Raw genomic sequence first — 12,190 nt, 5'->3', positions numbered from 1 at the left:
GATAGTCCCACGGTAGACACACCGGGATAGTCCCACGGTAGACACACCGGGATAGTCCCACGGTAGACACACCGGGATAGTCCCACGGTAGACACACGGTAGACACACCGGGATAGTCCCACGGTAGACACGCCGGGATAGTCCCACGGTAGACACACCGGGATAGTCCCACGGTAGACACACCGGGATAGTCCCACGGTAGACACACCGGGATAGTCCCACGGTAGACACACGGTAGACACACCGGGATAGTCCCACGGTAGACACACCGGGATAGTCCCACGGTAGACACACCGGGATAGTCCCACAGTAGACACACCGGGATAGTCCCACAGTAGACACACCGGGATAGTCCCACAGTAGACACACCGGGATAGTCCCACAGTAGACACACCGGGATAGTCCCACAGTAGACACACTGGGATAGTCCCACAGTAGACACACCGGGATAGTCCCACAGTAGACACACCGGGATAGTCCCACGGTAGACACACCGGGATAGTCCCACGGTAGACACACCGGGATAGTCCCACGGTAGACACACCGGGATAGTCCCACGGTAGACACACCGGGATAGTCCCACGGTAGACACACCGGGATAGTCCCACGGTAGACACACCGGGATAGTCCCACAGTAGACACACCGGGATAGTCCCACAGTAGACACACCGGGATAGTCCCACAGTAGACACACCGGGATAGTCCCACAGTAGACACACTGGGATAGTCCCACAGTAGACACACTGGGATAGTCCCACAGTAGACACACTGGGATAGTCCCACAGTAGACACACTGGGATAGTCCCACAGTAGACACACTGGGATAGTCCCACAGTAGACACACTGGGATAGTCCCACAGTAGACACACTGGGATAGTCCCACAGTAGTCAGGGAAAGCCCTCAGTAGTCAGGGAAAGCTCTACAGTAGTCAGGGAAAGCCCTACAGTAGTCAGGGAAAGCCCTACAGTAGTCAGGGAAAGCTCTACAGTAGTCAGGGAAAGCCCTACAGTAGTCAGGGAAAGCCCTACAGTAGTCAGGGAAAGCCAGGACACTGACATAATGAAGTTCTTCTCAAATAAATGCGTGTGTAATAGTTTGATTTATTTCTAAATGACAGAAGATGTGTCATTCTGTTTTGCATGTCTGACTACAATACCAACCCTCTATAATATCTACCCCACTTGAACCTCACAATACCAACCCTCTATAATATCTACCCCACTTGAACCTCACAATACCAACCCTCTATAATATCTACCCCACTTGAACCTCACAATACCAACCCTCTATAATATCTAGCCCACTTGAACCTTACAATACCAACCCTCTATAATATCTACCCCACTTGAACCTCACAATACCAACCCTCTATAATATCTACCCCACTTGAACCTCCCAATACCAACCCTCTATAATATCTACCCCACTTGAACCTCACAATACCAACCCTCTATAATATCTACCCCACTTGAACCTCACAATACCAACCCTCTATAATATCTACCCCACTTGAACCTCACAATACCAACCCTCTATAATATCTACCCCACTTGAACCTCACAATACCAACCCTCTATAATATCTACCCCACTTGAACCTAACAATACCAACCCTTTATAATATCTACCCCACTTGAACCTCCCAATACCAACCCTCTATAATATCTACCCCACTTGAACCTCCCAATACCAACCCTCTATAATATCTACCCCACTTGAACCTCCCAATACCAACCCTCTATAATATCTACCCCACTTGAACCTCACAATACCAACCCTCTATAATATCTACCCCACTTGAACCTAACAATACCAACCCTTTATAATATCTACCCCACTTGAACCTCACAATACCAACCCTCTATAATATCTACCCCACTTGAACCTCACAATACCAACCCTCTATAATATCTACCCCACTTGAACCTAACAATACCAACCCTCTATAATATCTACCCCACTTGAACCTCCCAATACCAACCCTCTATAATATCTACCCCACTTGAACCTCCCAATACCAACCCTCTATAATATCTACCCCACTTGAACCTCACAATACCAACCCTCTATAATATCTACCCCACTTGAACCTCACAATACCAACCCTCTATAATATCTACCCCACTTGAACCTCACAATACCAACCCTCTATAATATCTACCCCACTTGAACCTCCCAATACCAACCCTCTATAATATCTACCCCACTTGAACCTCACAATACCAACCCTCTATAATATCTACCCCACTTGAACCTCACAATACCAACCCTCTATAATATCTACCCCACTTGAACCTCCCAATACCAACCCTCTATAATATCTACCCCACTTGAACCTCCCAATACCAACCCTCTATAATATCTACCCCACTTGAACCTCACAATACCAACCCTCTATAATATCTACCCCACTTGAACCTCACAATACCAACCCTCTATAATATCTACCCCACTTGAACCTCACAATACCAACCCTCTATAATATCTACCCCACTTGAACCTCACAATACCAACCCTCTATAATATCTACCCCACTTGAACCTCACAATACCAACCCTCTATAATATCTACCCCACTTGAACCTCACAATACCAACCCTCTATAATATCTACCCCACTTGAACCTCACAATACCAACCCTCTATAATATCTACCCCACTTGAACCTCACAATACCAACCCTCTATAATACCTACCCCACTTGAACCTAACAATAAGGTTCAATTTAGCTCCCATTTCAAATCAAACCAGCCTTTTGTTGTCAGCACTGCTTTGTTCAACGTTGGAAGCATATTGCCGGCTGGTATGGACAATATTGTCCCCCCTCCCTCCATCCCACCCCACTCAAATAACGGTTCCCGGGAGCCCAAGGCGTTAGCCATTTTTCAACGTTGCCTTGACAATGCCCCAGGGAGCGGGGAGGAATATTGTTTGACTGGTGGAGTTACCATGATGAATCACCCTCTTATTGCCCCGGGACCCCACGGGAATACACACTCTGTGTGTGTGTGTGTGTGTGAGAGTGTGTGTGTGTGAGAGTGTGTGAGTTAGTGTGTGTGTGTGTTCCCAATCTACCTCCCTGACACACAGATCACTTTACACGCTAATTATCAGACAAGAGGTTTAACACACCCCACCCTGTAATGACCTACTACTACTACTAGACTGACCCGTATTCACAACATTTCTCACAACAAGACTGCTGATCTGGGATCAGTTTGGCTTTTCAGGTCATAATGAATAAGAGTTGAAACCTGATCCTTGATCAGCACTGCTAGACGAGCCCTGGTTCAGTTGTGTTGGAGATTGAGCCAACTATCAGGCAACTACATGACTATGGCGGTCGTGGATGTACTGCGCTACTGTATTAGGGGATATGTTGTAGCTGGATCACCAACCCCCTTAGAGACCACAGTGACACCGGCATATAGTCCAACCTCCTCTGACTGTAGTCTAGTGGGTCAGGTCTTCATAAATGGCTTGACGAGGACAGGCAGAAGTGTTTGTATCTGGCACAGGTCAGCTACTGTATCACTGAACAACACATCGGTGTTTCTGAATCCTGGTCCCGGGACACAACGGGAGGCAGATTGTTTTGGTTTTCCCCTAGCACTACACATCTGATTCCACGAATCAACTCATCATCAAGCCTTTGATTGGTGGAATCAGGTGTGTAGTGCTGCTAGCGGAAAAACTCAAACGTGACCCACGGGATGAAGAACCGCTGGGATACAGTCATCATCCTATGACATCATCATTGCTGTGATTCCTCTACAGAGAGAGGAATAAGGCACTGTGTCTAGAACACCCACTCAGAGGCTTCACTGACCCACAGACACACACTACCCCCTGGGACCATTAATAATTCACACACATGCACTCCAGACCTGAGACAGACAGTACATGATGTTAAGCCTCCCCAAGATCCCGACCCGCACACACACACCAAGAGGGACAAACAAACACACAGAAGGAGGGGGAGAGAGTGAGTGACACAGAGAGACAGAGTGTGAGTGAGGAATGAGCCTGTTTGAGCCCTATCGTGGCTAAGAAAGTACTGACTGTGTTCAGCTAGTGTGATTAGTGGGCATTGAGTAAGTGCACTAGGGCAGTGGTTCTCCAACGTCTCCTCACGGACCCTCAGACGTTTCACAGTTCTGTTGTAGCCCTGAACTAGCTCCCCTGATTCACTAGTCAAGGGTCTGATGATTAGTTGACACGGTGAATCAGCGGTGCTGGCTCTGGAATAGATTTAAAAAACAAGGAACGACTTGGGGACCACTGAGGAGAGGTTGGAGAACCACTGCACAAGAGGTTGACTGACTGCACAGTACATGGTGGATATTACTGGTGTTGTAGACTATAGTAGAGAGTCTCTAGCTGGATATTACTGGTGTTGTAGACTATAGTAGAGAGTCTGGTCAAAAGTAGTGCACTAAATAGGGAATAGGGTGCAATTTGGGATGCAGACTATATAAGGGACAGGGGTCAAGTGGAAAGGCACTGGTATTGTTAAAACCCTGAGCTGAGTGTGTTTGAAGTTAACCAGACTGGCATACACCATGGTGACATGGTGTGCCACACAGGAACCCCCACACACACAGGCAATAAGTCACATTGATAGTTTGTTACACACACTACGACACGCTCATAAACAGAGGAACACACACACCCCGCCAGTACTCACAGTCTCTCTGTGCTCCTGGGGATATTCTTGGGGATGTTCCGGACCCCCAGGCCGTGGCAGTCCACCGTGGCTCCCACACAGGTACACAGAGAAGGGCATGCCTCCACCCCGCCAGCCCCCAGCAGGCACCCCCACAGCAGCAGCCACAGCCCAGCTCGGGCCACCACAACGTGGTCTAGCCTGGCTCCACAGCCCCCTGACCCGGCTCCAGCCATGGATCTCCTTGGCATGTCCATCCTCTCCTCCAGCCCCAAAGCACCAGCAACCAGAGACAAGGCTCCTCTACCTCAACCCCACTCAGGGCTCCAGAGACCTGGGTTACTGCGGCGAGCAAGATCCCCTGACCAGAGACCAAGTGGAGGGGAGAAAATGGTTCAAATGTTCCTAATAAAAAAGGGAAGATCAGAAAACCTCCTTGTAGAGAGAGGTGAAGTAGCGTAGTTAGTCCTCAGATCAACGGTCACTGATACTTCATCCCAGCCTGGCTTTAAAACCAGACTCTTTCTAATCTGGTTTAGACGTCTGTCCAAAAAGCTTTCCTTCTTTCTATCTCCCTCTCGTCCTCTCGTCTTCTTGGTTCTGCTCTCTCTCGCTCTCCCTCTCTCTCTCTGCTGTAGTGCTCCTCTTCCCTTCAGCTTTCATTGACTCATTGTGCTCTCTGCCTGTAGAAAAGGGAACAGTGAACGACCAGAAAAAAGGACTCTCACCCTCCCTCCCTCTCAGCAATCATCCATCAAAAGGTTCTAGAAATAAATGCTGAGAGACTCCTCCCACACAACACCCCCCCGCACCACACACACACACACACCTCCCAGAACCCTGTGTGACCTCACATCAATTCCCTCTCCTGGCAGCAGCAGCAGTAGTAGTGAAAGCCACTTCCAGTGACAGTAGCCTCTCTACCTTCCTGTGCTGCCCGCTTTTGGTCTCATCCCCTGGGGGGGAACACAGCCTGAGGCAGCATGGGCCTGGATGTAGAGGGGGGATACCCTACTCTCTCAATTATCTGTATTTCTCCTCTACCATGGAGTGGTGGCTTAGATAAACGTTTCATGTAGTTAACTGTAGAAATGATTTTGTATTACTGTATTTAGTTACTGTATTGCAGGATTGGAAAATGGTCGGCTTCTTTTGACTGGCACCAATGGATGCTCCCTGCTGGACGAAGAGCCTGCTTTTAATTCATAATCATGAGTCTTTGAAATTCAAATGAGGGGACAGGTTTTTAATCTAGTGTGTGTATAATTAGCAGATACAAACCCCTCTAGAATTCAATATTACATCTATGATTCTCTGTCTTTAACTCTACCATGGAATTGTCTATTCTCTATTCTGTTAGTCCCCCCCCCCCCATTTCCTACCAGGGTCTGTAGTCTGTTTGATTTCACAAGGCTACTCTCCTCTCACACGCATAAACAAACACAGTCAACTTTATCGAATACAAACTGGCCACGGTGAAAACGCGCCACAGCAGCTCTATTGTGCATGATGAATAGAATGAGTCACTGCACGCAGACCGACAACAAAGCGAGAACCTCGATGTTTACATGCGCGGGAAGGACCCCCGTTTGAGCGCCTAATACAAATTAGGTTCCTGAGTGCGCGGGGACGCCGGTGGGTCGCTTTTCATTTCATCAGAGGCGCGTCTAAATTGATCGCGCGCTGGAACAGGAGCAGATGCGACGCCAAGGGGCGCAAGGTAGAGCGCGCAGGGAGCCTTGATGTGCGCTAGGTTCTATCTTACTGCGTTTCCGCTTCGCTCGGCAGAGTTAACGGTGAATCGAAGAGACAGGTTGGAATTAAGAAAAAAAACGCTCAATTTCTACAATGAACAATTACAAAAATGGCAATATCAATGGCACCGCGCGCCTGCGGTAGTCAAATACGCGTGGGGCGTCTGCGGAAAAATGTATTCAATTCATCAGGAATATGAATATCACAGCAAATGTTTACATTATAGACCTTTATGAGATCATTACATACATAAGGTGGTTCCCTGGAATATCAATTGCTTCTGATATTAACCTACCCCAAAACAAGGACAGGATAGGCCTATCCTACAAAACATCAAGAATATAGGCTAAAGCTGCTCTAAATTATTCCTTCAATTGTATGTGCTTTCTAAACAGACAAGGCAATGGAAACTTAACTTCCGTGACAGCTGGGCAGGTGAAATCATAATTCATACTCTTTCAAAAACGGTCTATTTAAGAGTAGAGTAGCCAAACCTGCCATTACCTCTGCTGAGTCTGATGTAGGTTAAACTATTAGATTTCAACTGCATACATAATACACGCAATACGTATGTAGTGGTCTATAGCAGCATTTCCCAAACTCGGTCCTGGGTCCCCCCTGTGTGCGCGTTTTGGTCTATGCCTTAGCACAACACAGCGTCCTTATTCAATGACTCGGGATGCCACCTAGTGGATGTTTAAGAAACGTGCAGCAGTGTATGTAACATTTTATGTTCTGCAGTGAGACTTTCCACATGTAAAAAAAATTATGTTTTAATCCATAGCATCAGTAGTAAATCAATGCATCTATTTGACAGAGTTAAAAAACATTTTACACAACAAAAACTAAACATGTAAAGGTAGGCTAAAATGACCTTACAATAAAAAGGCACTGGTAACAGGTGTATATGAACAGAGGAAGATGCATGGTAGTAAATCTAGGCAGCAATGTGAGATAACGTCTCCTAAAATAAACATAGTATACTGTAATGTAACTCCATGTCTGCATCTCAAATTGCCCCCTATGTAGTGCACTACTTCTGACCGGGGCACAGAGCTCAGCTCAAAAGTAGTACACTATATAGGGAATAGGGTTCTGGTCTAAAGTAGTGCACTATATAGGGAATAGGGCCCTGTTCTAAAGTAGTACACTATATAGGGAATAGGGTGCCATTTGGGACACATTCCCATGCTGTTGTTATTCACAGATAAACAGGGCAGAATGAAACTGAACAAAAATAACCTGAAAAACTAGTAGTAGTGTACAGTTGATGTGTAAACATTTATGACCATGGTCAACACTGGCTGACAAAACCAAAGACTTTCAACATACAAGACACACATGTAACACAACAATAATAAGGGAGAGTAAAAGATAATGCCCACATGTTGTATCATGTAATCTAGAACTGACTCACATCACAAAGATGGTCGCACATTAGCAAAACTGTTTCCAGCAAGACTCAGTGTGTATCAACCACTAATGGCCAGATGACCCTTCAGCTTTTCAAAATGACACTCAAAATAATGTGTTGGGCCTTGATTGGCTGAAAACCTTCAGGTAACAGAGAGAAAAGATAACAAAAGTTATCTTTAAAGCAGTGGAATAACATGTAAAATATGTAGGCTACTTGACCAGCACAGATCAAATAAAGAGTAAAAAAACAAAGCCATATTGATAACCTCAGCAGCAAGCTTCTGGTGTCTTTCATTTCATGTATAAAAACACACACCCATCTCTTTAAAACTTACCACAAACCCATTCTCACACATTCCCCATTAACACTTCCTCTAAAAACAGCCCCATTAAAACAAACGTCATGTCCATTAGGGTACACAACAAAAACTTTTCAAAACGTTCTGCAACAGAAAGTGAAGTCCAGGTAGTCCCTCCCAGTTTGAATCCGTCTTGTTCTATTTGATTCCCAATGAACATGACCCAGATCAAATGTCCCAATCCACGCTCAATAAAGACGACTTGTATCAGACCAGGCAACACTGAAGGTACTGTAAGAGAATCCTCTATTGACACCGTCACTACAAATGTCCCTCTCCAACAAAGAAAAAACCATCTCAGACTTCCAGAAAATCTTTCAACAACGTTAGCGTCCCAACCAATACCTACCCAAAACCCATGACTTCCAGTTAAAAACAAAAATTTATAAAATTATAATCACATTTAACTATCAAACCTCAAAGGCCAAACCAGGCAAGTGAAATATGACATTAAACTCCACAATGTGTACAATCAGTTAATACACAAATCTCAGACAATAAAAATTAAATAGTCGTCCCAAAGTGAAGCCCTACCTACGTCTCTCCCAAACGCAAATACCATTACAGAAAGGCTGGTTTGTTCAGCTCGTATTTGTTCATCATCATCCAATATGTATTGACCTGTATTTGTATGATATAGATTAAAGAAAACCCTGAGCCAGTGTCTCTCCAACACCACCACATGCACGACTATAAAGTGTAGTGCACTACTTTTGGCCAATAGTGCACTATATATGGAACGGGGGCGCCATTTCAGCTAACAGACAGTATCAGTAAACCCACTGGCCTTTAGACACCATAAGAGCTGTGGGGTATTCCAGAAGGCAGGCTTAATACAGCAGCCAGCTAACTTTGATTAACAGCCTTTGCCTTATGTTTCCTGGTTGATTAAAATAATCTACATTTGTATATTGGTTGTTTCTGTTGAGTCATTACAAACAATTTCAAGCAATTTGAGCCAGTTTGCTGGCCAACTCACTGATCCAGCTTTTTGGAACAGGCCCCAGACGACTGTGCCTGGTGCTAATCAGCATTTTGTAGGGGGATATAATCATCCCATCAGTGTGCTGTGTGTGTAGGGCAACCATTGGGACTTATATTAGTCAAATTAAACGGGACATTTTCAGATGAGTAGTAGCATCAGAGTAGCATCAGATTCAGAAGAAGATTTTAAAAAACAAACAAGATACTTACATATAGTACATTATAGGCTCAGCTAGCGGTCACCTGTAAAAGTATCTATGTAGGCTCAGCTAGCGGTCACCTGTAAAAGTATCTATGTAGGCTCAGCTAGCGGTCACCTGTAAAAGTATCTATGTAGGCTCAGCTAGCGGTCACCTGTAAAAGTATCTATGTAGGCTCAGCTAGCGGTCACCTGTAAAAGTATCTATGTAGGCTCAGCTAGCGGTCACCTGTAAAAGTATCTATGTAGGCTCAGCTAGCGGTCACCTGTAAAAGTATCTATGTAGGCTCAGCTAGCGGTCACCTGTAAAAGTATCTATGTAGGCTCAGCTAGCGGTCACCTGTAAAAGTATCTATGTACGCTCAGCTAGCGGTCACCTGTAAAAGTATCTATGTAGGCTCAGCTAGCGGTCACCTGTAAAAGTATCTATGTACGCTCAGCTAGCGGTCACCTGTAAAAGTATCTATGTAGGCCCAGCTAGCGGTCACCTGTAAAAGTATCTATGTAGGCTCAGCTAGCGGTCACCTGTAAAAGTCTCTATGTAGGCTCAGCTAGCGGTCACCTGTAAAAGTCTCTATGTAGGCTCAGCTAGCGGTCACCTGTAAAAGTATCTATGTAGGCTCAGCTAGTGGTCACCTGTAAAAGTATCTATGTAGGCTCAGCTAGCGGTCATCTGTAAAAGTATCTATGTAGGCTTAGCTATTGGTCAACTGTAAAAGTATCTATGTAGGCTCAGCTAGCGGTCACCTGTAAAAGTATCTATGTAGGCTCAGCTAGCGGTCATCTGTAAAAGTATCTATGTAGGCTTAGCTATTGGTCAACTGTAAAAGTATCTATGTAGGCTTAGCTATTGGTCAACTGTAAAAGTATCTATGTAGGCTTAGCTATTGGTCAACTGTAAAAGTATCTATGTAGGCTCAGCTAGTGGTCAACTGTAAAAGTATCTATGTAGGCTCAGCTAGTGAACAACAGTGAAAGTGTCTAACAAACCTGTTTCAAGTTATGAGTGGCACTCAGACCCCAACAAACCAAAGAAAGCTACCTTCTGTCCCTGCCTCCACACTGAGTTGGTCTTGTACTTTCCTGGGTTACGTCCCAATAATCTCTCCCCCTGAAGTGTGCACTCATTCACTACTCCCCACAAAATGGAAAAGTCTTGGATTGTGTAGGCATGGGCTAGAAGGAGTTTCCATATAGGTTTTCCAGTCATTTCTTTTCAAACCCATTGAGGGAAGTGAACAAGTGCACACTTCAGGAGGAAGAAGAGATTATTGGGATGCAACCCATGTCTGTCTGGGGACTAATGTTGTATTCGTCACGGATTTACAAAGTTACAATATAGTTTACTTGTGTTAAAAAAAAGAAAAAAACAAGTCCAGTGTTGCTAGTACCAATCCTCTACATCGACGTTTCTAGGGAGGGAGAGAAACACATTCTGGAGATGGATGGAGAGTCCTGGAGGGAGACGGAGAGATGGAGAAAAAAAGAGATAGAAGATGAATGAAACACGGGACAAAACAGACTAAGTTAACAAAGCTCACAAGATGTGGAAATGTGGCTGTATTGTAATGTTGAATGACGACATTGAAGTGTATCAGGAAAGATATACAACATACGCAAAAACATATGTAAATGTCTATAGGAAAAGTGGGAATTGCCATGTTATCAATCCAAAAGCAACATACCTTTGATAGTTTGAGTCCCCTATCTCTATTGAGGGCCATGCTATCAGAGGCCTTGACCCTAACTGGAGTCTTATTATTCACTGTCACCGGACTGTTCACCTGGAGACGCACACACACACACACACACACACACACACACACACACACACACACACACACACACACACACACACACACACACACTTAGAAAAAACAAGGAAGCTGTAGACAAGGAAGTGTGTTGTGTGGTCTCCTTGTGTGTTTGTGTGGTCTCCTTGTATGTTGTGTGGTCTCCTTGTGTGTTGTGTGGTCTCCTTGTATGTTGTGTGGTCTCCTTGTGTGTTGTGTGGTCTCCTTGTGTGGTCTCCTTGTGTGTTGTGTGGTCTCCTTGTGTGTTGTGTGGTCTCCTTGTGTGTTGTGTGGTCTCCTTGTGTGTTGTGTGGTCTCCTTGTGTGTTGTGTGGTCTCCTTGTGTGTTTGTGTGGTCTCCTTGTGTGTTGTGTGGTCTCCTTGTGTGTTTGTGTGGTCTCCTTGTGTGTCAATGTTGCTCACCGACTGCAGGACAACGTTCTCCTTTCCCAGCCGTCCCATCGCCGCAGCAACCATCTCCGGGGAGATGTGTCTGCCCCTCCTCTCCAACGCCTGTTGGTCCCCCTTATGTTTCCTCTGTTTTCATTGGTTAATTTGATCAGGAGGGTAGGACAGTTGACACAACAGTTATTTAACCTCCACTTTACCAGGAAATATTTTTTTGATAATGTCATAGATAACTTTTTAATCTATAGAACGTAGAAATGCCCGTTTTCACTGGTATGGTGCTTGGCATAATGAATAGGAGGTGGAAAAGGGGAGGAATTGTCCTTAAAGATCCTCATATCCAACAGACAGAACAGTTGTAGCAGATGGTGACTACAACATACTAAGATGACATCATATCCAACAGACAGAACAGTTGTAGCAGATGGTGACTACAACATACTAAGATGACATCATATCCAACAGACAGAACAGTTGTAGCAGATGGTGACTACAACTTACTAAGTTCAAATTGGATACAAAGTAACACATTTACAAAATACATCAACAAATGTATTGATTGGATATTACAATTACAAGTCAAATACACATAAACACAATGACACACACCTTG

General features: G+C 44.9%; 1 protein-coding gene and 1 long non-coding RNA gene across 2 annotated transcripts in view; both read right to left on the bottom strand.

The window, feature by feature from the left end:
- The window catches only part of LOC129843036 (slit homolog 1 protein-like), a 123,162-nt gene extending 117,714 nt beyond the window's left edge, over positions 1-5,448 (bottom strand). Inside the window, exon 1 of the mRNA XM_055911764.1 lies at positions 4,686-5,448. Coding sequence (XP_055767739.1) covers positions 4,686-4,921 — 236 coding nt within the window. The 5' untranslated portion in view covers positions 4,922-5,448. The remainder of the gene's footprint in view (positions 1-4,685) is intronic.
- A 1,728-nt stretch (positions 5,449-7,176) lies between these two features.
- On the bottom strand, positions 7,177-11,728 carry LOC129843033 (uncharacterized). Its single transcript, XR_008757780.1, has 3 exons — positions 11,593-11,728; positions 11,063-11,161; positions 7,177-10,832 (listed from the first exon to the last, which is right to left on the bottom strand). It is a non-coding gene; the product is annotated as an uncharacterized LOC129843033 (long non-coding RNA).
- Between the last annotated feature and the right edge of the window lie 462 nt (positions 11,729-12,190).

Source organism: Salvelinus fontinalis, unplaced genomic scaffold (assembly GCF_029448725.1).
Source record: "Salvelinus fontinalis isolate EN_2023a unplaced genomic scaffold, ASM2944872v1 scaffold_0090, whole genome shotgun sequence".
Classification (NCBI taxonomy): domain Eukaryota; kingdom Metazoa; phylum Chordata; class Actinopteri; order Salmoniformes; family Salmonidae; genus Salvelinus; species Salvelinus fontinalis.
Note: the sequence above shows the minus strand (reverse complement) of the source record. Positions and strands in the feature narration are given on the sequence as shown.